Here is a 23,939-nt window from a genome sequence, read left to right on the forward strand (position 1 = left end):
ATGACGACGGACAGGCGGGGTGGAGGAGAGGGGGGTGGGTCAAAGGCCTGCTGCGCGCAGGCGCGATCAGCCGATCGCCGAGCGGGAAAGGGAAACTAGCCGAGCGCCGAGGTTGCCCATCGGGGGACTTCGGCCCGGAGACGGTGTCGGTGAGGCGGCGGCTGGACGGAGAGGACAACCGAGATGTGGCTGCTCGGGAGCGGACTCCCCTGCGCTGCCCTCGCCCCGAGGAGCCTTACGAGGCTGGTAGCGGAGGGCAAATCGGTGAGAGGTCGCTTTGTTTGCCCCATTTCCCCCGTTTCGGGGCTGCTGACCTTGTATCCTTGGCCGCACAACGTCCCTGCGAGGTAGGAAAGGCCGTCCGGTCGCCCTTGGTGCAAATGCAGCACCGAGGAAGCGACCTGGGTTGATCTGGAAAGCGTAATAGCGTCTAATCTGGATTACTGGTGGATGGGGCACCACCAGGAGATCCCGTGGCAGGAAAAAAAAAAACCCCAAACGGGCATTGGCAAGCTAAATACAGGCAGTCCTCGGCTTAGGACCACAACTGAGCCCGACGTCTCTGTTGTCAAGTGAGGTTTGCCCCATTTGACTTTCCTTGCCGCGGTTGTTAAGTGAATCGCTGCACTTGATATGTTCGTGCCCGCGGTTGTTAAGTGAACCGAACTTCCCCATTGGACTTTTCTTGTGAGTCCGTGGCAAAAGGTGACCACGTGACCTTGGGACACCACAGCGGTCGTTGAGTATGAACCAGCCTCTGAATTTTGATCACGTGATCGTGAGGAGGCTGCAGTGGTCGTAAGTGTGGAAAAACGGTCGTAAGTCACATTTTTTTCAGTGCCGTTGTAACGTTGAATGGTCACTAAACAAACTGTCGCAAGTCGAGGACTACCTCGAAGAAAGAAGGAAAAGAAGAAATATTTTGGCATAACTAGCAATGCCATTAATTCTAATTATCTGAGGGAAGCTTTTAAAGCTAATTTTCTTCTTAAAGTTACTGTCCGGTGTTGAAAAAATGCTATACAGTAGTCCTCGACTTACAACTCTTCGCTTAGTGACCTTTCAAAGTTACTTCGTTGCTGAAAAAAGTGACTTTTTAAACCAGCTGCCTGCAATTACTGCAGGTTCAAGCCCCACCAGGTCCAAGGTTGACTCAGCCTTCCATCCTTTATAAAGTAGGTAAAATGAGGACCCAGATTGTTGGGGGGGCAATAAGTTGACTTTGTAAATATACAAATAGAATGAGACTATTGCCTTACACACTGTAAGCCGCCCTGAGTCTTCGGAGAAGGGCGGGATATAAATGTAAACAAACAAACAAACAAAAAACCTTCTGATCGTTTTTCCACTTATGACCACTGCAGCATCCCCATGGTCGTGTGATTTTACATTCAGATGCTGGACAATTGGTTCATATTTATGACGGTCGCGGTGTCCCGGGGTCGCGTGATCCCCTTTTGTGACCTTCTGACAAGCCAAATCAATGGGGAAGTTCATAAGGGTGTTCCTACTTTTAACAGGTATAGAGATTTCGCTTAATTAAAGTGGCAAGAAAAGTCGGTAGATGGGGCAGGGCTCACTTAACAATTGTGATGACCCAGGGTGCAGCACAGAGGCAACACAGTCAGCTGATAGTTCAAACAGCCCCTTTATTGCTCCAACTTTCCCCCAAAGGCTGGCAAAGTCCCAAAGCAAAGTGATTACACACACACACAATAATTCCTCTGTAGAACTGGATCAGCAGCTCCTTGGACAGTTTGAGCTTTCTGAGTTGGCGCAGAAAGAACATTCTCTGTTTTGTTTTGTTTTGTTTGTTTTGTTTACATTTATATCCCGCCCTTCTCCGAAGACTCAGGGCGGCTTACAGTGTGTAAGGCAATAATCTCATTCTATTTGTATATTTACAAAGTCAACTTATTGCCCCCCCAACAATCTGTTGTGCTTTTTTGATGACGTTTTTGATGTTAGCTACTTTAGATCTTGCGATATGGTAGAACCTAGAAATTTAAAGGTTTCTACTATTGATACTGTGTTGTCTAGTATTGTGAGAGGTGGAAGTATGGGAGGGTTTCTCCTAAAGTCTACCACCATTTCTACGGTTTTGAGTGCGTTCAGTTCCAGATTGTTTTGGTCGCACCACGAGGCTAGTCGTTCAACCTCCCGTCTGTATGCGGATTCATCATTGTCTAAAACATAATCTGTTGATCTATTTGCTCGGTATGCAAATTGCATGGGGTCTAACAGCGGATCCGTGATGGTTTTCAAGTGGGACAGCAATAGCCTTTCAAAGGTTTTCATGACTACAGATGTTAGAGCAACTGGTCTAGAATAGAATAGAATAGAATTTTTTATTGGCCAAGTGTGATTGGACACACAAGGAATTTGTCTTGGTGCATACGCTCTCAGTGTACATAAAAGAAAAGATACCTTCATCAAGGTACAACATTTACAACACAAATGATGGTCAATATATCAATATAAATCATAAGGATTACCAGCAACAAAGTTAAAGTCATACAGTCATAAGTAAGAGGAGATGGATGATGGGAACAATGAGAAGATTAACAGTAGTGCAGACTTAGTGAATAGTTTGACAGTGTTGAGGGAATTATTTGTTTAGCGGAGTGATGGCCTTCGGGAAAAAACTGTTCTTGTGTCTAGTTGTTCTGGTGTGCAGGGCTCTATAGCGTCGTTTTCAGGGTAGGAGTTGAAACAGTTTATGTCCAGGATGTGAGGGATCTGTAAATATTTTCACGGCCGCCTTCTTGATTCGTGCAGTATACAGGTCCTCAATGGAAGGCAGGTTGGTAGCAATTATTTTTTCTGCAGTTCTAATTATCCTCTGAAGTCTGTGTCTTTCTTGTTGGTTTGCAGAACCAAACCAGACAGTTATAGAGGTGCAAATGACAGACTCAACAATTCCTCTGTAGAACTGAATCAGCAGCTCCTTGGGCAGTTTGAGCTTCCTGAGTTGGCGCAGAAAGAACATTCTTTGTTGTCCTTTTTTGATGATGTTTTTGATGTTAGCTGTCCATTTTAGATCTTGCGATATGATAGAACCTAGACATTTAAAGGTTTCTACTGTTGATACTGTGTTGTCTAATATTGTGAGAGGTGGAAGTATGGAAGGGTTTCTCCTAAAGTCTACCACCATTTCTACGGTTTTGAGTGCGTTCAGTTCCAGATTGTTTTGGTCGCACCACAAGGCTAGTCGTTCGACCTCTCGTCTATATGCAGATTCGTCATTGTCTTGAATGAGACCAATCACTGTTGTGTCATCTGCGAACTTCAATAGCTTAACAAATGGATCATTGGAGATGCAGTCATTGGTATACAGAGAGAAGAGAAGTGGGGAGAGCACACAGCCCTGGGGGGGGGCCTGTGCTAATTGTACAGGTTAAGGTTAGGGTTAGGGTTAGGTCTAACATCTGTATATCTGTGATTACCTGTATATTATGTTTGTAAAGCAATGGCATTTTTCCCCCTCCCCGCCAGGTGTTTGGAAACCAGTTGAAAATGTCAAGTTCAAATTCACTGCCGGAAGCCCAGATGGGACATTTTCAAGAGGGACCAGATTTGAAAGATTTTATATCTGGGGAACTTTCGGACAAAACCAAGTGGGCAGAATATAAAGGCAATTTAAAGCGTCAAAAAGGAGAAAGGTACGGAGAACTATTCAGTCTCGTTTGTTGTAACCGATTCAAACCCATGCTAGCCTGTCGGTGTCTTCATTGTTCTGGCCCAGGGGTGGAGAACGATGGTCTTTTTAGGTCTTGTGGGCTTCTGGGAGTTGAAGCCCACAAGTCATAGAGGGGCCTTCGTTCCCTGCCTCTGTTTTAGCAGAATGAAATAAAACTTTCCTTACCTGAATGACATACAAGGGTGCTCCTTGGCACCTTATCTAATTAACATAAAATAAAATCTCTGTAAAAGAGCAAAATACTGGTTGTTCTCCACTGACAACAGTTCAGTGACTGTTCAATGTTAGAACAGCACTGAAAAATGTGACTTATAACCGTCTTTCGCACTTAACGACCCTTGCAGCATCCCAGGGGTCATGTGATCACCCTTTACGAGCTTCTGACAAGCAGTGTCAATGGGGGAAAGTCTTACCCGTCTTACTAACTTAAGTAAATGCCCGTCTTACTAACTTAAGAACTGCCGCGATTGTGTTAAACAGCTGTGGCTAGGAAGGTCGTAAAATGGTATAAAAGTCACTTTACAAACGTCTTACTTAGCAGCTGAAATTTGGGGCTCAATTGATATTTGGAAAAGTAAGAGAACATCTATACTGTTCTTTAAAAACTGTAAAATAAAGCGTTAAATTTATGTTTTACCGACAAATAAATGAAGGGAGATTACTGGTAGTATAGATCTATTTCCCGCTATTTAGCTCTCATCAGCTAGGCATACCCTCCTGGGATTCGAACCCGGGCTCTTTGCATATTAGGTAGATGTATTAACCTCTAAGCCAAGGGCTCTCCACACTTATTTATTTTATTTTATTTTTTATTTTATTTATTCAATTTTTATACCGCCCTTCTCCCGAAGGACTCAGGGCGGTGTACAGCCAAGATAAAAACAAACAATACAAAATATACAATTTAAAATACTAATTAAAAAACTTATTATAAAAATGGCCATATATAACTAAAAACCCCATTAAAATTAATAATAAATTTAAAACCAATAAAAATAAAATTTAGATAAAATTTAGGCCAGCCCCGCGCGAATAAATAGATGAGTTTTCAATTCGCGGCGGAAGGTCCGAAGGTCAGGTATTTGGCGTAAACCCGGGGGAAGTTCGTTCCAGAGGGTGGGAGCCCCCACAGAGAAAGATCTTCCCCTGGGGGCCGCCAGCCGACATTGCTTGGCGGACGGCACCCTGAGAAGTCCCTCTCTGTGAGAGCGTACGGGTCGGTGGGAGGCATGCGGTAACAGCAGGTGGTCCCGTAAGTACCCAGGCCCTAAGCCATGTCGGTTATATCAGGGGAAAGATTGTTTTTTATCAGGGCAACCTGGTCTACCCAATTATGAGATGGAGCATACTAGAATAAATGTAGAAATAAATAATACTAGGATTAATGTACAGTAGTGGCCAAAATTGTGGAAACCTTTTAGGGAAAGTGTATTTTGGAGGTTTGATGGCTAATAACACCACTTTTTTGGGGGGAGTTTCAAGATAATCCTATTCCACTGCTGGAATGGCCTGGGAAGAGCCCAGACCTTCACCCAATGGAAAATCTATGGATTTTCCGACTCAAGAAACTTGTGAGTCAGAACTTGTGACCCAGCAATAAAACCCAGTTAATAGAAGCAACCATTCAATCTTGGTTTCACATTATAACAGCTGCAGAACTAAAAGACTTGGTTCACTCCATGGGAAGACATAGTAGGGCCGACATTCATGCTAAATAGAATAGAATAGAATTTTATTGGCCAAGTGTGATTGGACACACAAGGAATTTGTCTTGGTGCATATGCTCTCAGTGTACATAAAAGAAAAGATACGTTCATCAAGGTACAACATTTACAACACAATTGATGATCAATATATCAATATAAATCATAAGGATTGCCAGCAACAAGTTATAGTCATACAGTCATAAGTGGAAAGAGATTGGTGATGGGAACTATGAGAAGATTAATAGTAGTGCAGATTCAGTAAATAGTCTGACAGTGTTGAGGGAATTATTTGTTTAGCAGAGTGATGGCCTTCGGGAAAAAACTGTTCTTGTGTCTAGTTGTTCTGGTGTGCAGTGCTCTATAGCGTCGTTTTGAGGGTAGGAGTTGAAACAGTTTATGTCCAGGATGCGAGGGATCTGCAAATATTTTCACGGCCCTCTTCTTGATTCGTGCAGTATACAGGTCCTCAATGGAAGGCAAGTTGGTAGCAATTATTTTTTCTGCAGTTCTAATTATCCTCTGAAGTCTGTGTTTTTCTTGTTGGGTTGCAGAACCGAACCAGACAGTTATAGAGGTGCAAATGACAGACTCAATAATTCCTCTGTAGAATTGGATCAGCAGCTCCTTGGGCAGTTTGAGCTTACTGAGTTGGCGCAGAAAGAACATTCTTTGTTGTCCTTTTTAATGATGTTTTGATGTTAGCTGTCCATTTGAGATCTTGCGATATGATAGAACCCAGAAATTTGAAGGTTTCTACTGTTGATACTGTGTTGTCAAGTATTGTGAGAGGTGGAAGTATGGAAGGGTTTTCCTAAAGTCTACCACCATTTCTACGGTTTTGAGTGTGTTCAGTTCCAGATTGTTTTGGTTGCACCACAAGGCTAGTCGTTTGACCTCTCGTCTATATGCGGATTCGTCATTGTCTCGAATGAGACCAATCACTGTTGTGTCATCTGCGAACTTCAGTAGCTTAACAAATGGATCATTGGAGATGCAGTCATTGGTATACAGAGAGAAGTGGGGAGAGCACACAGCCTTGGGGGGCCCCTGTGCTAATTGTACAGGTATTTGATGTGATCTTGCTTAGCTTCACCTGCTGCTTCCTGTTTGTTAGGAAGCTTGTGATCCACTTACAAGTCTGTTCCGGTACCTGTAGCTGGTTTAGCTTAGTTAGAAGAATGTCTGGAATGATGGTATTGAATGCTGAACTAAAGTCTACAAAAAGGACCCTTGCATAGGTCCTTGGAGACTCAAGATGTTGTAGGATGTAGTGCAGAGCCATATTAACAGCATCATCTGTTGATCTATTTGCTCGGTATGCAAATTGCAAGGGGTCTAACAGCGGATCCGTGATGGTTTTCAGGTAGGAAAGCACTAGCCTTTCAAAGGTTTTCATGACTACAGATGTTAAAGCAACTGGTCTGTAGTCATTCAGTTCCTTGATGGTCGGCTTCTTCGGCACTGGGATGATGTATCATTTTATGGTACTACTTCAAAAAAAAAAAAGTGGTGTTATTAGCTAGTATATATTGAGTTTTTATCTTTGGCTGTACACCGCCCTGAGTCCTCCGGGAAAAAATCTAATAAATAAATAAATAAATAAATAGTTTTAGAAAATACACTTTTTCCCAAAAGGTTTCCACAATTTTGGCCACTAACGTAGAATAAAATGCTGCCATTGGATTGGTGGCATGAACCTGTAGAAGTCTTAAGAAATCGATCACATATTTTGTATTCTTCTCTGCTGTTTTGTAGTTCTCGGCCTACAACAGATTATTTAGTGAACGTTTGAAGTTACAGTGGAATTGCAAAAAAGTGACACGACCGTTTTTCACCCTTATGACGACCGCAGCAGCCCGATGGTCATGTGATCAAAATTCAGATACTTGGCAAACTGATTCATGACAGTTATAGCATCCCAGGGTCATGTGATGAGGTTTTGCGACCTCCTAACAAGCAAGGGACACAGTGGCTCAGGGGCTAGGACGTTGAGCTTGTCGATCGAAAGGTCGGCAGCTCAGCGGTTCGAATCCCTAGTGCTGCCGCGTAATGGGGTGAGCTCCCGTGACTTGTCCCAGCTTCTGCCAACCTAGCAGTCTCGAAAGCACGTAAAAATGCAAATAGAAAAAATAGGGACCACTTTGGTGGGAAGGTAACAACGTTCCGTGCGCCTTTGGCATTGAGTCATGCCGGCCACATGACCACGCAGACGTCTTCGGACAGCGCTGGCTCTTCGGCTTTGAAACGGAGATGAGCACCGCCCCCTAGAATCGGGAACGACTAGCACCTATGTGCGAGGGGAACCTTTACCTTTATCTTAACAAGCAAAGTCAATGGGGCAGGCAGATTTACTTAACAGCCACGTTACTTATTTAACAACTGCAGTGATTCACTTAACAACCGTGGCAAGAAAGGTCGTAAAATGGGACAAAACCCACTTACCAACTGTCTCACTTAACAACAGAAATTTTGCCTCCATTGAGGACTACCAATGTAAAAAAATCAGCCAAAAAAAAAAAAAGCTTAAAATTCCACATCGGTTGCTAGATGGATTAGTTTGAAATATCTTGCTGAGTAAAGAAGGTGAGAATGTGAACAGTGGACTTACAAAACAGGATCGATACAAAAAGACAAAACCCAAAAATTTCCTGTCTGAGATAATTTGGTGAACTAAAATAAGCTTTTATTTTTAGGTTACGGCTTCCTCCTTGGTTGAAAACTCAGATCCCCGTTGGCAAAAATTATAATAAACTGAAGAACACGTTGCGCAATTTAAATCTACATACGGTATAGTACCCACACTTTTCCGGTTTAGAAATTTTTATTTTTCTCCTCTTTTTCTTCAATATATAATAAAGGTGATGCGATTGGGCAGAGGGTGAAGAAGATACAGAACCGCAGTTGCTTGTTCAGACATTTAAACGAAAAATCCATTTTTAAGTTATTCGTGAAAAGCTAGCAACTGGTTCCCTTCAATTTCCTAAACTGGTTAACTTCTTTAGCTTATTTCTTAAGTGAAATGTGGCCATTTCAAGTAGTTTCTGTTCTTGCAAAAGTATCTGCGGGACTGCTTGTCGTGTCCCACTCCTCCGCTGACGGCCGGGTCAGGGAAATCCGAATCAGGCGTGCCTCCGCAGCTCTGCCAAAGTCCTAGCAAAGTCCTCAGGGCAGGCAGGAGACCAGAAAGTGACTTCAGCAAGATATGTTTAGACTTTGCCTGACTCAGAGAATGCCAGAAAGCAGGTCCTTTATATAGGCCATGGGGTGTGGCTCCATGACTCAGCACTTATCCAGGCCTGCCCCTCCCTTCCTTCTGTTGCCTCCGCCTATCAAGTCTTCTGACGCGAGGGTCACTCCAGTCTGCAGCTGTTGGCAACTGACCTCCCTCAGGCTCACATGCTGTGGAGGAGGGGGAGGGGTCTAGTTGTTCCGTTTGCCTGGGCATGGAGCCAGAGCTGGGGGCTGGAGATATTTCCTCCTCTTCAGCCTGTCTGGGCATGGAGCCAGGGCTGGGGCCGGGAGGCATACTAGGACATTCCTCCGTGTTCGGAAGCAGATAAGAAGGCCCTGGCTGTGGTGAGATCGGACAAGACACAACACCGCTAAAGATACCACTCTTGACAGTTGGAGGTTTCAATAGAAGAGGATATTTGTAGCTCGGGACTGAACTGTGAAGTCCTCGGTGCTCTCTGAGCTTGGTGGTTTTCTTGCAGACGTTTCCTTACCGAGCTAGGTAACATCATCAGTGCTAGAAGGGAGTGGGGTTTGCCAAGTGGAGAAGGAGCAGGGGAAGAGGAGGAGGAGGAGGAGGACTGTTTGGTCCTTGGTGCTCTCTGAGCTTGGTGGTTTTCTTGCAGATGTTTCACGACCCAACTAGGGAACCCAGCAATTGGGGGGAGAAAGCTCATATATCTGCATGGGAGAAACACAGAGAGATAGAATATTAACTTTTCCGAAGAAATAAAACTGAGCTCCTCTTCTACTGCTAATCAAAGTGTCCTTGACCATAGGTGTGCGAGGAGGCCAGGTGTCCGAACATCGGCGAATGCTGGGGAGGAGGAGAATATGCTACTGCTACAGCCACAATCATGGTAAGTTTGTCACTGACCTCCGAGGGTCCATTCAGAATGGTTTCCGACCATATTGAGCCCAACATTTCTATATCCGTATAACAAGAGTTGTGTTGTGACTCCAGCCCCTGAACCTGGCCCCATACCCGAAAGTGACTCCAAGAGTGAGGGGGAAGGGCCGGTAAGGCTTACCTAGGGAGCACCAATGCCTTTGGCTCGGCTCCAGGAGCCAGAACCAGACCAGTCGGAGGACGTAATGAGGCTGTCATCCCCTGATTCCTCCCTTCCCCAGGCTACGCCTTCTGTTGTGCCTTGTCCTCCCTCCTCTCCTCAGCCGGGCCCCTCCCATCTCCTGCTATCTGAGTCAGAGTCTGATAATGAAGAGGAAGGGCCTGGCATGCCTCCAGCCCCCAGCCCTGGCACCATGCCCAGACAGAATGTCAGGAATGAGCAAACAAACCTCACTCCTATGAGCTAGAATTGCTGGCAGCAGATCAGGAGGACGAAAGTCACAGTGGGCGGATCCCGCTTCGGAGAATTGAGGCGACGTCAGCAAAAGGAAGGGAGGGGCAGGCCTGGATAAGTGCTGAGTCATGGAGCCACACCCCATGGCCTATATAAAGGATCTGCTTTTTGGCATTCCTTGAGTCAAGCAAAGTCTCATCTGGTTTGCTGAAGTCATACTTTGAATGCTATATGAGTTGACACTCCATTCCCTTCTAGCACTGATGATGTTACCTAGTTGGGTAATGAAACGTCTAGAAGAAAAGAACCAAGTTCAGGGAGCACCAAGCTCCATCTGCCAGCTTGCCAGTTTTGACGGTTCCCATTGCCAAATTTGTCTGTGCCCCTTTCCCGCTCATAAAGTCAGAGGTCTAATATCTCTGGTCTCGATGCCATCTGGCATGGAGGTATTTCGTTCTTCGCAGTTGGACACGCAGGCTGTTCAAATAATTTGAAAAATGTTTTTAGATGGGGAAAAAAACAACCTCATCTCTTTTCTATTTTAGCTAATGGGGACATGTACGAGAGGCTGTCGCTTCTGCTCGGTGAAGGCGTCAAAGTCCTCCTCCGTTGGATCCCGAGGAACCGTATAACACTGCAAAAGCAATTGCAGAATGGGGACTGGATTATGTTGTATTGACCTCCGTAGACAGGGATGGTAAGTTGTGTTACTTGGCCGGAGAGAAAACACAACAGTTTTATGCCGGTACTTCTGTATATGATAATTGAGCCCAAGGTTTCTCTGACTATGGGAGAGATTTGTCAATTGAATTTTCCCGTTTACAAAGATGTCAACGTAACCATCTTCCCTGCCACCGTTGTTAAGTGCGAAAAATGGTCATAAGTCTCTCTTTTTTCCCCCCCACTGTCGTAACTCCGAACAGTCACACTAAATGCACTTAACAGTTGTTAAGTCAAGGATTACCTATAGCTTAGGACAGCGATGGCTAAGCTTTTTCGTGCCGAGTGCCCAAAGCATGCGCAGGCAGGTGTGAATGCACATGCGTGCCCGACAACCCCCCCAAAAAAATTCAATACGAGTGTCTCCCGCCATGCATGCCCCCCAGCCCCCCATTTTGGCTTCCAAGTTGGTGCAGGACGGGGGTGAAATGCTCCCAGAAGAGACTGTTTGTTGAACTGTGGGGTCCTTAGTGGTCTCCGAGGTTGGCTGTTTCCTTGCAGACATTTCTTGACCCAAACAAGATAACATTGTCTGCACTGAAGATGTTACCTAGTTGGGTAATGAAACATCTGCAAGAGAAGCATCAAGCTCAGAGAGAACCAAGGTGTTGTGTCTGCGCCCCCCGAACCGGGCCCCCTGCCAGAAAGTGACTCAGAAAGTGAGGGGGAAGGGCTGTCAGGACTTACCTCGGGAGCACCGGCTTCCCTGGCTCAGCTCCAGGAGCCAGAACCAGACCAGTCGGAGGACATAATGAGGCCGTCATCCCTGATTCCTCCTTCCCAGGCTACGCCTTCAGACCCAGCTGATGGCAATCAGGCCTGGCTGGACCCTAGGCTCACATGCTGTGGAGGAGGGGGAGGGGTCTAGTTGTTCCGTTTGCCTGGGCATGGAGCCAGAGCTGGGGGCTGGAGATATTTCCTCCTCTTCAGCCTGTCTGGGCATGGAGCCAGGGCTGGGGCCGGGAGGCATACTAGGACATTCCTCCGTGTTCGGAAGCAGATAAGAAGGCCCCGGCTGTGGTGAGATCGGACGAGACACAACACCGCTAAAGATACCACTCTTGACAGTTGGAGGTTTCAATAGAAGAGGATATTTGTAGCTCGGGACTGAACTGTGAAGTCCTCGGTGCTCTCTGAGCTTGGTGGTTTTCTTGCAGACGTTTCCTTACCCAGCTAGGTAACATCATCAGTGCTAGAAGGGAGTGGGGTTTGCCAAGTGGAGAAGGAGCAGGGGAAGAGGAGGAGGAGGAGGAGGACTGTTTGGTCCTTGGTGCTCTCTGAGCTTGGTGGTTTTCTTGCAGATGTTTCACGACCCAACTAGGGAACCCAGCAATAGGGGGGAGAAAACTCATATATCTGCATGGGAGAAACACAGAGAGATAGAATGTTAAGTTTTCCGAAGAAATAAAACTGAGCTCCTCTTCTACTGCTAATCAAGGTGTCCTTGACCATAGGTGTGCGAGGAGGCCAGGTGTCCGAACATCGGCGAATGCTGGGGAGGAGGAGAATATGCTACTGCTACAGCCACAATCATGGTAAGTTTGTCACTGACCTCCGAGGGTCTATTCAGAATGGTTTCCGACCATATTGAGCCCAACATTTCTATATCCGTATAACAAGAGTTGTGTTGTGACTCCAGCCCCCGAACCTGGCCCCATGCCCGAAAGTCACTCCGAAAGTGAGGGGGAAGGGCCGGTAAGGCTTACCTCGGGAGCACCAATTCCTTTGGCTCGGCTCCAGGAGCCAGAACCAGACCAGTCGGAGGACATAATGAGGCCGTCATCCCCTGATTCCTCCCTTCCCCAGGCTACGCCTTCTGTTGTGCCTTGTCCTCCCTCCTCTCCTCAGCCGGGCCCCTCCCATCTCCTGCTATCTGAGTCAGAGTCTGATAATGAAGAGGAAGGGCCTGGCATGCCTCCAGCCCCCAGCCCTGGCACCATGCCCAGACAGAATGTCAGGAATGAGCAAACAAACCTCACTCCTACAGCGTGTGAGCACGAAGCCAGCCACGTGCTAGAATTGCTGGCAGCAGATCAGGAGGACGAAAAGTCACAGTGGACGGATCCCCGCTTCCGGAGAATTGAGAGGCGACGTCAGCAAAAGGAAGGGAGGGGCAGGCCTGGATAAGTGCTGAGTCATGGAGCCACACCCCATGGCCTATATAAAGGATCTGCTTTTTGGCATTCCTTGAGTCAAGCAAAGTCTCATCTGGTTTGCTGAAGTCATACTTTGAATGCTTTATGAGTTGACACTCCATTCCCTTCTAGCACTGATGATGTTACCTAGTTGGGTAATGAAACGTCTAGAAGAAAAGAACCAAGTTCAGGGAGCACCAAGCCCCATCTGCCAGCTTGCCAGTTTTGACGGTTCCCATTGCCAAATTTGTCTGTGCCCCTTTCCCGCTCATAAAGTCAGAGGTCTAATATCTCTGGTCTCGATACCATCTGGCATGGAGGTATTTCGTTCTTCGCAGTTGGACACGCAGGCTGTTCAAATAATTTGAAAAATGTTTTTTTAGATGGGGGAAAAAAAACAACCCTCATCTCTTTTCTATTTTAGCTAATGGGGGACACATGTACGAGAGGCTGTCGCTTCTGCTCGGTGAAGACGTCAAGAAGTCCTCCTCCGTTGGATCCCGAGGAGCCGTATAACACTGCAAAAGCAATTGCAGAATGGGGACTGGATTATGTTGTATTGACCTCCGTAGACAGGGATGGTAAGTTGTGTTACTTGGCCGGAGAGAAAACACAACAGTTTTATGCCGGTACTTCTGTATTTACGATGATAATTGAGCCCAAGGTTTCTCTGACTATGGGAGAGATTTGTCAATTGAATTTTCCCCGTTTTACGAAAGATGTCAACGTAACCATCTTCCCTGCCACCGTTGTTAAGTGACTCACTGCAGCGGTTAACTCAGCAACACGGTGTTCCAAATGAAATAACTCGAGCATCATTGTTGCAGATCTTTCCGATGGAGGCGCCGAACACTTTGCGAAGACCGTCTCGCACTTAAAGGAAAGGTACGGGAAAATACGAATACGCCGAAGGCAAAAACCTCTCCCTGCTTTTGAAAAGAGATTCCTCGAAGCGGTCTTCTCGACTCTTGGGCATGTTTACACACCTTCCTTGCTTTGCAGGAATCCCAACATTCTGGTGGAATGCTTAACGCCGGACTTCCGAGGGGACCTGGAGGCGGTGGAGAAAGTGGCTTTGTCTGGATTAGATGTCTATGCTCACAACGTGGAGACCGTTCCCGAATTGCAGAGGTGATGGGAGGTGATCTTTCAGCCAGAGAATGTCCTCGTTCAAAGGAACATTGTTTGTTTTTAAAATATATTTTTAATTTATATATACCGTATTTTTCTCTCTCCCTTACACCCCCCCCCCAAAAAGGGTGAAAATTTGGGTGCGTCTTACATACCGAATGTAGCCAAAAACGCAAAGCACAGAGACCGCGATGATCAGTGGCAATCCCTGCAGCCTGGAACAGCTGATTGGGGGTATTCCACCAATTCAACAGCTGATTGGGGGTATTCCAGCTGCTCCTGCTGAATCAGGCTGCAATACTGTGCTGAAGCTGACCTGGTTGTTTGCTATTTGCTGCAACGACGTGTCAGAATTTGCAGCAGCAATCACATCCAGAGAGCACACACAAGTAACTGATTCAGCAGGATTCAGTAAGTTCTCTTTATATATAACATAACACACGAAGTAAAATATACAATTCCAAAAGCAGGTTTTCCAAAGCAAAACACAAGCAGAGGAGAGGAGTTTCAGTTTTGAGCGGCAGACTGGTTTTAGACTAGTTCAGCACAGACTCAGAGCTGCAGGCCTAAGCCACGCCCAGGCTCCTTGCTGTCTCCTTCCTTGTTGCTCACACAGCAAATACTGTTTCAGTTTCCAAACAGCCCTCAACTCTCTCAGACACTGACAGGACGCTAGCCAGATGAATACTGATGGACGCTGGTAGTATATATTGTCCAGGCATTTCATTTTACCGAAAAAACAACAGATATAGAAATAATAATAATAATAATAATAATAATAATAATAATAATAATAATAATAATAATGGCCAGAGCTGTAACAAACCTAAGATCCATCCAGAACTTTACCTGCATTAGGCTAAAATCTTTCACATTCCTTTTTCTTGCAGCAAAGTTCGTGATCCACGAGCAAATTTTGAGCAATCCGTTCGCGTTTTGAAACGTGCTAAGGAAGTTCAGCCAGATGTGATTTCTAAAACGTCGATCATGCTTGGCCTGGGGGAGACCGACGAACAGTTGTACGCCACCCTGAAAAGTAAGTGGAGAGAAGAGGGGGTGGGATGGGATGGGTAGGGCAGAGGGTCTAAAAAAAAAAAAAAATGAAGTTGGCCACTCCAAATGGGCAATCCATGCCCCACCCCTATTTTAGTGCATCTGAACGACCCACAATTGAGCCCAAAAATTCTGTTGCTAAATGAAACATTTGTTAAGTGAGTTTTGCTTCATTTTACAACTTTTCTTGCCACGGTTGTTAAGTGAATCACTGCCCTTGTTAAGTTGGTAACATGCACGGGTGATATCCTACGGTTCAATCCGGTTTGGGAGAACTGGTAGTGATAAAAACTACCAGTTTGGTTGAATCGGTAGTTAGAAAAGCTTCAACCGGTTCGGTTGAATCTGCAGTTTAAAAAGCTACCGGTTTGGGCGAATCTGTAGTTAAAAAAAAAAACTACCAGTTCCTCCGAACTGGTATTTCTGACGATCAGTTGTGCAGCGAGGTTTAGCTTTGCGAGAAAGCAGGAAATCCTGCTTTCTAGCAAAGCCAAAGAGCGCGCCACAACTGATCCCCCGTGCGCTGTACTATTTACCTTCCCAAGCCTTCTTTTGGCGCATACTGCGCATGAACGTGCATTTTCTGCGCATGCAATGCGCATTTGGCAGGCATGCGCGGCCAGCAAACCGGTAGCAAACCGGTTCGGATTTCACCACTGGTAACACGGGTGGTTCAGTTGACTCTGTTTGTCAGAAGGTCGCAAAAGGGGATCACGTGACACACACACACACCCCCGGAGACGCTGCAACCGTCATTAATACGAGTCAGTTGCCAAGCATCTGAATTTTTTGATCACGTGACCACATGGAGGCTGCAATAATCGTCAGCGTGAAAAAAGGACATAAGTCGTTTTTTTTCCAGTGCTGTTGTAACTTTCAATGGTCACTAAATGAAATGTTGTAAGTCGAGGACTGTCTGTAAGGGATTCGTATTACCAAAAAAAAAAGGCAGTTGTGACCCAGGCCCAGGTAGTTATTATTAGAAGCAATCGGTTCGAAAACAGACTTTATTAGAACAGCTGAGAATTAAACTCATTCTCAGCGTAGCCCAAACCAATTTAAAACAAATTCTTCATAACACAATTCTACAGTCTTATCACCAACTTTGGTCTAATTAGGCAAACAGTCATTTCTAGGCAAAAGTTCAGAAGCAGAAGACGCCGAAAAGAAATAAATGCAGCAAGACAAGGAGCAAGGCTATCAACGTTGTTTTCCGGCAAAGATCCCAAGAGCGTTGCTGGTCTTTTAAGCCTTATGGGAGGGGCCAATCATCTCTTGGCCTTACTCCCGAGTCGTCCTCTTTGCTTGAGCTGCTCTTGCCTTCTGGCAGCTTTTCTCATGCGTGCATTAGGAACAGGCTCCTCCTGTTCCTCTGCCTCACTTCTGTCAGTCTCTGGAGGCTCCGGAGTCCGCACCTCATTCCCCGATGGACCTGGTCCCATCTTTGCCTCCGACACAGAGCCTCCATCTGGCCTTCCCTAGCCTCCAGGACTGGCCCACATTCTTCCTCAGCCTCATCGCTGTCCGACTCAGCTGCCAGCTCCGCAGGCTGCTGTCGAACCACAACAACGGCTTAGATTTTGTTCTGTTTTTTTACATCCTGCCTCCTTTTCAGTTTTTCCTCTCTCTTTGTATTTTTCTTTTGCTTTACTTCTTATATTTTTCTTAGTTAGTATCAAGTCTACTTCTATCTTGGTATAGGCGGTCCTCGAATTGCAATGGGCCTCTGGTGGCTCAGACTGCTAAGACAGTCTGTTATTAACAGCAGCTGCCTGCAATTACTGCAGGTTCAAGTCCCACCAGGCCCAAAGTTGACTCAGCCTTCCATCCTTTATAAGGTAGGTAAAATGAGGACCCAGATTGTTGGGGGCAATAAAAGTTGACTTTGTATATAATATACAAATGGATGAAGACTATTGCTTAAAGCAATGTAAGCCGCCCTGAGTCTTCGGAGAAGGACGGGATATAAATGCAAAAAAAATTTAAAAAAAATTTAGTGACCGCTCAAAGTTACAACGGCACTGAAAAAAGTGACTTATGACCGTTTTTCACACTTACGACCGTTGCCTCATCCATGTGGTCACGTGATTAAAATTCAGGCCCTTGGCAACTGGCTCATATTTATGACGGTTTTCAGCGTCCCGGGGTCATGCGAGCTTCTGACAACCGAAATCAACAAAGAAGTCGGATTTCACTTCACAATTGTGTTACTAACTTAACAACTGTGGCAAGAAATGTGGTAAAATGGGGCCGAAGTCACTTTACAAAAGCCTCACTTAGGAATTTTGGGTTTGCCAAACCTAAGCCCCAAGTGCTGGAAATGCAACCAGCAACAAGGTACCTTCGTCCATGCCTGGTGGTTATGCTCCAAAGCGAAAAAGTATTGGACCAAAATACAAGGTTGGCTACAAGATTTCATAAATTGCCAAACTGAGTTAAATCCGGAAGAATTTCTTAGAACTAAGGAGAAATTTCCTGACAGTTAGAACAATTAATAAGTGGAACAACTTGCCTTCAGAAGTTGTGAATGCTCCAACACTGGAAATTTTTAAGAAAATGTTGGATAACCATCTGACTGAGATGGTGTAGGGTTTCCTGCCTGGGCAGGGGGTTGGACTAGAAGGCCTCCAAGGTCCCTTCCAACTCTGATGTTATGTTATGTTATGAATATTAAAAACTAAATTTGATTTTTTTTAAAAAAAGGATATCTGATCCTACATCTACGAACAGCAGCAAGAATTGCGTTCGCGCAATATTGGAAGGAACGTTAACTTGCCACCAGAGGGATTGATTATCCAGAAAATATTTGAATGTGCGGAAAGGAATAAACTAACCTTAGAATTAAAAGAAAAAGATGATTCGGACTATTATGCAGTTTGGGAAAAATGGTATAGGTGGATAGACAACAGAAACGAAAATAGGTTATATTCATAAGGAAGTTGAGAATGTATATATATATTGTGTGTGTGCGTGTGTGTGTTTTCATAGGTTTTCACGGATTTGGGTCTTTTTCCATGTAAGGCTGAGAGTATCTTGGTGACGTTTCGACGAGGTCTCACTCATCATCTTCAGGTTGGTGCTTTCGGCTTTGTGCTCGTGTGAGCAAAGCGTGGTCGGAGCTGCCGTCTCTCTATAAATACTGGTGGGGAGGTGGGGAGTGTTGCTCTGAGCGGGTTGGTTGGCTGTGTGGTTGCATCTTGATTGGTAGATGGACTGGGTGTTTGCAGATTGGTCAGCTGTTTCGTAGTATCCTGTGTGGGTGTGGTCCACCAAAGCTCAGGAACAAAAGACTAGGACCACACCCACACAGGATACTACGAAACAGCCGACCAATCTGCAAACACCCACTCTATCTACCAATCAAGATGCAACCACACAGCCAACCAACCCGCTCACAGCTACACTCCCCACCAGTATTTATAGAGAGACGGCAGCTCCGACCACGCTTTGCTCACACGAGCACAAAGCCGAAAGCACCAACCTGAAGATGATGAGTGAGACCTCGTTGAAACATCGCCAAGATACTCTCAACCTTACACGGGAAAATACTTTAATATGCCAAGACATACATACATACATACATAGTGTTGTAAGTGTTGTACCTTGATGAAGGTATCTTTTCTTTGATGTACACTGAGAGCGTATGCACCAAGACAAATTCCTTGTGTATCGAATCACACTTGGCCAATAAAAAATTCCATTCTATTCTATTCTACATGCATATAATGTAGATTTTATTTGAACTGTTAATCCAAAGTATATAAAAATGACACTGTCTGTTTGACTATGTATTAGTGTTATGGAAAAGAAAAACTACAATAAAAATTATTTACAAAAAAAAGAGAAAAAGAAATTTTGGGTTTAACGATGGTTGTAAGTTGACGACTACCTTGGCTTGTAAACTAACATTATTGCAAAAAAAACTAAACAACCCAATAGGAGAAAAATACCAAATCCTCGTTCTGTCAAATTACTAAAATTACCTCATTTTTTTAACAACAAAATAGGATTACGCGAAGCCGATGTGGATTGCTTGACCCTGGGGCAGTATATGCAGCCAACAAAACGGCATCTAAAGGTATTTTATTTGAGAACCAACTGGAAGACTTAAGGCTGTTCATTGCTTCTGATACTCTTAAAACCTGTTGGATAATATCTGGACTAATATTAAATTGCATTTTACTGCTGGCTGGCAATTAACATTTTGGAATCGAGACCCAGTTGTTCGGTTCATAATATCAGGTGAATTAGACCACTTCGGAAAGTATTCCACTATTAAAATACCACCTGAAGTCATTTTTTTCACATTTGAGAGAGGACTTTCTCAAAGCTGTAACAAGACGGTTCGATTTCAGAATAGTTCAAATTTAAACATTTCGCATACTATGAGAGTTGGCAGCGAGTTTGGCAGCTCCTTACAAAAAACCCGAGGGGGCCAATATTAAAAAGTAAAGGTTCCCCTCGCACATACGTGCTAGTTGTTCCCGACTCTAGGGGGCGGTACTCATCTCCGTTTCAAAGCCGAAGAGCCAGCGCTGTCCGAAGACGTCTCCGTGGTCATGTGGCCGGCATGACTCAATGCCAAAGGCGCACGGAACGCTGTGACCTTCCCACCAAAGGTGGTCCCTATTTTTTCTACTTGCAGTTTTTACGTGCTTTCGAACGGTTAGGTTGGCAAAAGCTGGGACAAGTCATGGGAGCTCACCCCGTTACGCGGCGCTAGGGATTCGAACCGCTGAACTGCCGACCTTTCGATCGGCAAGCTCAGCGTCTTAGCCCCTGAGCCACCGCATCCCAAAAAAAGTGTTTAAACCTGGCCGTTTGCCCAGCTTGTTGAAATTGAATAGAAGTTCCGAAAGGATCCAATTTTTGTTCTTCCCTTTTGCATAAGGATTCTTGCCCTTAAAATAGCTCTAAATTAAGCCTAACTGAACCCCAAATTTCTGTTGCTAAGTGAGGCCGTTGTTCAGTGAGTTTTACTCCATTTTACGACCTTTCTTGACATAGTTTGTAAGTGATTCCTTTCAGGTTGTTACAATGGGTAACGTGTTGCTAGGTGAACCTGGCTTTCCCATTGACTTCCCTTGTTGGAAGGTCACAAAAAGAGATCACCTGATCCCAAGGCCACCGCTAACGTCATATCCGCCAGTAGCCGAGCGCCTGATTTTTGATCACGTGACCGTGAGGAATGCTGCAACGGTCCTTAAACGTGCTAAAAATTGTCACAGGGTCACTTTTTTTCCAATGTCGTAACTCCGAACGTTCGCTAAATGAACTTTTTTTTAAAGTCGAGGATTACCTGCATAAAAATGCTTTTTTTGAAAACAATTGGAAAACTATCCCGGTTTCAGATTACCCAGAACTCATCTGCCTTTATAATATCTTTTTTTTCTCCCCCCAGGTGGAAGAATATGTGACTCCGGAGAAATTTAAACATTGGGAGAAAGTTGGAAACGACCTTGGATTTCATTATACAGCTAGTGGACCTCTTGTGCGTTCTTCTTACAAAGCAGGTACTGTAAGTTGTCCAATTAGCAGGATCGTAAGCATGTCACTCAGTCCAAGGAAGAGTATCTAGAGTGCCACAGATTGCTCAAAGATTATTACATTATTGCTAGTATATTATATTTGGATTTTGAGTGGGCAGTTTGCCATTGCCGCCTTCTCAGGGTTTAAGAGAGACCGGCTGGCTGAAACCCAATTGGCTTTCATGCCCGGGTCAGGACTAGAACTCAGGTCTTCTAACCTAATACATTAACTACTACAGCAATGTAGCCCCAATGTGCAGGTTGCATATTTTATTCCCACTGACTGGTTGAACGGGTCCGATGCTTCAATTATTAATCCATGTTAACTAGATCCTCGTGAAGACTCCAGAAGTCCAGTATGCAGCAGACTATAGCCTGGATTAATTTAGATGTAAACCGCTTTGTAAATTGCAACCTTTGTTCTAACGTAGAAGCCCTGTTACAAGTGCTCTTTAAAATCAGAATATTTTTTGCTTTTTTGACTACCTTTTGAAAAGAAGGACTAGGGGAGACATGATAGCAGTCTTCCAATATCTCAGGGGTTGCCACAAAGAAGAGGGAGTCAAACTATTCTCCAAAACACCTGAGGGTAGAAAAAGAAGCAATGGGTGGAAACTAATCAAGGAGAGAAGCAACCTAGAACTAAGGAGAAATTTCTTGACAGTTAGAACAATTAATCAGTGGAACAACTTGCCTGCAGAAGTTGTAAATGCTCCAACACTGGAAATTTTTAAGAAAATGTTGGATAGCCAACATTGGTGTAGGGTTTCCTGCCTGGGCAGGGGGTTGGACTAGAAGACCTCCAAGGTCCCTTCCAGCTCTGATATTATTATTATTATTACCCTGAAACTTGTAGCAGCAGCAAATAGCACAGAAGCTATAAATTCCCAGATACTCTTGAAATTTTAGTTTCCCTCCCCAAAAAAGTTCCATTTCATCTTTAGCTTCCCTCCCGTCATTGATGGCTCTCTTGTATTTTCCTGCAATAATGACAAAAATGGACAATGGAAGATTTTTGCCGCTTGGTTAAAACGTCTGCTTTTGTTTTGGGGGCTGTGCAGGTGAATTTTTCTTGAAGAACTTAATCCATAAGAGAAAGAAGAAGGACGTTTGATGCATCCAAGACCAAGAAGAGTCCCTTCCCTTGTGTTCTATACGGCAACATCATGGATAAACCCAATTAAAACAACTTGGAAGCCTTTTGTTGCTTTGTAAAAAAGAAAAAAGAATACAAAATATTTTATTTGTTCCTTGGACCCTGATATTGTACAAAAAATATCACTCGTTAGCCAATAAGCGGCGTTCAAACCCATCAAGAAAAACAGAGGTAGAATGAGACACATACATTAAGGAATCGAAGATGGATATGCATTTTTTTCACTCGCTCATCAGTAATCACTGTTTGCTCTGCGTTAGCCCACATCACGTTGCTAACCGTGACAATTTTCGGTGACAATCCTACTCATGAGGAATTGTCGGTCATGATCCCCGTTTGCATAAAACACAGTAAAATGACGTTTCTCGTTGGCTTTAAATAGGGTTAAAAGCATCTGTACCGTAAATGATATTCTTGATTAAACTGTTGGATTGAAGCTCAGCTATACAATATTCTCTCTCTCTCTCTCTCTTTCTCTTTCTCTCTCTCTCTCACACACACAACTAACAAGACCGCTTTATAAAAGGTACGAATGAAGCTCTCGGAATCAAAAAAATGAATTGACATGATGATTTTGAGGCCGTTTTGACAAATCCGGTCCCTGGAAGAGTTGTTTGCAGCTGATCCATCTGTTTTACATTCAGTACAAATGTGTTGAGAATTAAACAACAATCCCATTGCAGTAATGGATATTCCAGTTTTATATTTATTCCCGTGGGTACCGAAAAATGGAAACATCCTTTGGTTATTATTTTCTGCGTCATAATTTACTGGAACAAACTGCCAAAAAAATAATAATCAAAAATCAGATCTCTGTTTTGTAATAAGGATGTGAAAAGATATTAGTCGTGCCCAAGACTCTGCAAAACAAAGACATTTTCCCAGATATTTTAAGGCAGTTCTGCGTCTTACACAGCGTGCTTAAAACCATACTTTGTTTGCTTGGTCTTGGCTTATGGTATTATACAACCCGACCAACTTTTGATTTATTCAGTAAACCACGGTTACAATAAGTCAGCTTAACATAGCGTCCCTAAAATCAGATAAATTCCATATCAAAAAAGAACTTTAAAGTCCCAAGTCTGCTTTTAACCACAAGAAGAAACAACGTGCTTTGCTTAGTTTGTAATTTGGGCTGCCGTAGAACACCTCTGAAAGTGATGGTCAACAAATCAGCGACTGGAGAAAAAGCAGAATTAATCATCCCTTATTTTGGGTCTTCTCTGGAATAAAGCATTTTTATGCAAATTGCCTCAACAGTCATTTCATTAATGCCTTGATTTCACTCATTATAAAAGTATCCCTTTGTTGGGGATTTCCAGACAAGTCTTAATTTAAACTTCCAACCGTGAATAATGTTAACATGGTATTAGTAGGTTACTACCTATTAAATAGGATAGGAAACTTCTTGCTTTCTCCTGCTTTCGATCCAAGACGTCAAAGCTAAAGTCTGTGAAATCTTGCAAAAAAACCAAACAAACCCTAAAATCTTGACGTTTGAAGCCGATGGATTGTTCCGTTAAAAAAATATTAAAAACACGATGGTTGTACAGTTAACACGTCATTGGTAGAAGTTACAATACTAGAAAAATAGACCTTATAAAAGAGAATTCTGGTTGAAAATGCCCCGCATAACGATGGCGCTATACCCCAACAGTTCGTATAAAATCCTGTGCAAAAAATGCTAAACTTCATTTAGCCAGAATGGAGAGTTACGTGGGGTTTCAGTGGGAGATATTGAAATCTATTGAAATCAAATCGTTTGTAATTGCTTTACTGAGTCTCAAGGGGTTCCTATTATTTTCTTCTGTTTTTTTTTCTTCTTATCCCAACTTTTCTGTACCTGCGAAGCCTACACCCTTGGCTTCTTCAGAGGAGGGTCCTGCAGACTGAATTTCGGAATGTCGCCGGATGACGCGAAAGGAATTCTCTTGGCTGAGATTTTCTTCCCGATTGTCTCGATCTGAAGCAACAGGGGGAAAAAAATTACAAAAGAATCAGCTGACGAAAGCATACCGTCAGCTGATTTTTTTCCATTTCTGAAGAATGAAATCAGTATTTGAGGGGGCTGCCACAAAGAAGGGGGGGGAGGGGTGTCAAATTAATTCTCCAAAGCACCGGAGGGCAGGATAAGAAACAATGGTTGGAAACTAATCCCGGAGAGAATTAAGGAGAAAGTTCCTAAAAGTGAGGACGATTAACCATTGGAACAGCTTGCCACCAGAAGTCGTGGGTGCTTCATCACCGGAGGTGTTTAAAAAGAGACTGGAAAGTC

General features: G+C 44.2%; 2 protein-coding genes across 5 annotated transcripts in view; one reads left to right on the forward strand and one right to left on the reverse strand.

The window, feature by feature from the left end:
* The first annotated feature begins 67 nt into the window (after positions 1-67).
* On the forward strand, positions 68-22,105 carry LIAS (lipoic acid synthetase). Its single transcript, XM_058193933.1, has 11 exons — positions 68-264; positions 3,496-3,662; positions 8,100-8,193; positions 12,116-12,196; positions 13,221-13,377; positions 13,624-13,681; positions 13,799-13,927; positions 14,818-14,963; positions 18,988-19,058; positions 20,382-20,493; positions 21,570-22,105. The coding sequence occupies exons 1-11, from the start codon at positions 184-186 to the stop codon at positions 21,620-21,622; spliced, it is 1,149 nt and encodes a 382-aa protein (XP_058049916.1). The 5' UTR covers positions 68-183; the 3' UTR covers positions 21,623-22,105.
* The window catches only part of UGDH (UDP-glucose 6-dehydrogenase), a 30,919-nt gene continuing 21,797 nt past the window's right edge, over positions 14,818-23,939 (reverse strand). For 2 of the 4 annotated variants that reach the window (XM_058193928.1, XM_058193931.1), the window contains one exon: positions 21,724-23,627. In XM_058193928.1, coding sequence (XP_058049911.1) covers positions 23,517-23,627 — 111 coding nt within the window. In that variant the 3' untranslated portion in view covers positions 21,724-23,516. Of the gene's footprint in view, positions 14,957-21,723; positions 23,628-23,939 lie in introns of those variants that run through there. The other 2 variants (XM_058193930.1, XM_058193929.1) reach the window with 2 other exon arrangements.

Source organism: Ahaetulla prasina, chromosome 8 (genome assembly GCF_028640845.1).
Source record: "Ahaetulla prasina isolate Xishuangbanna chromosome 8, ASM2864084v1, whole genome shotgun sequence".
Lineage (NCBI taxonomy): Eukaryota > Metazoa > Chordata > Lepidosauria > Squamata > Colubridae > Ahaetulla > Ahaetulla prasina.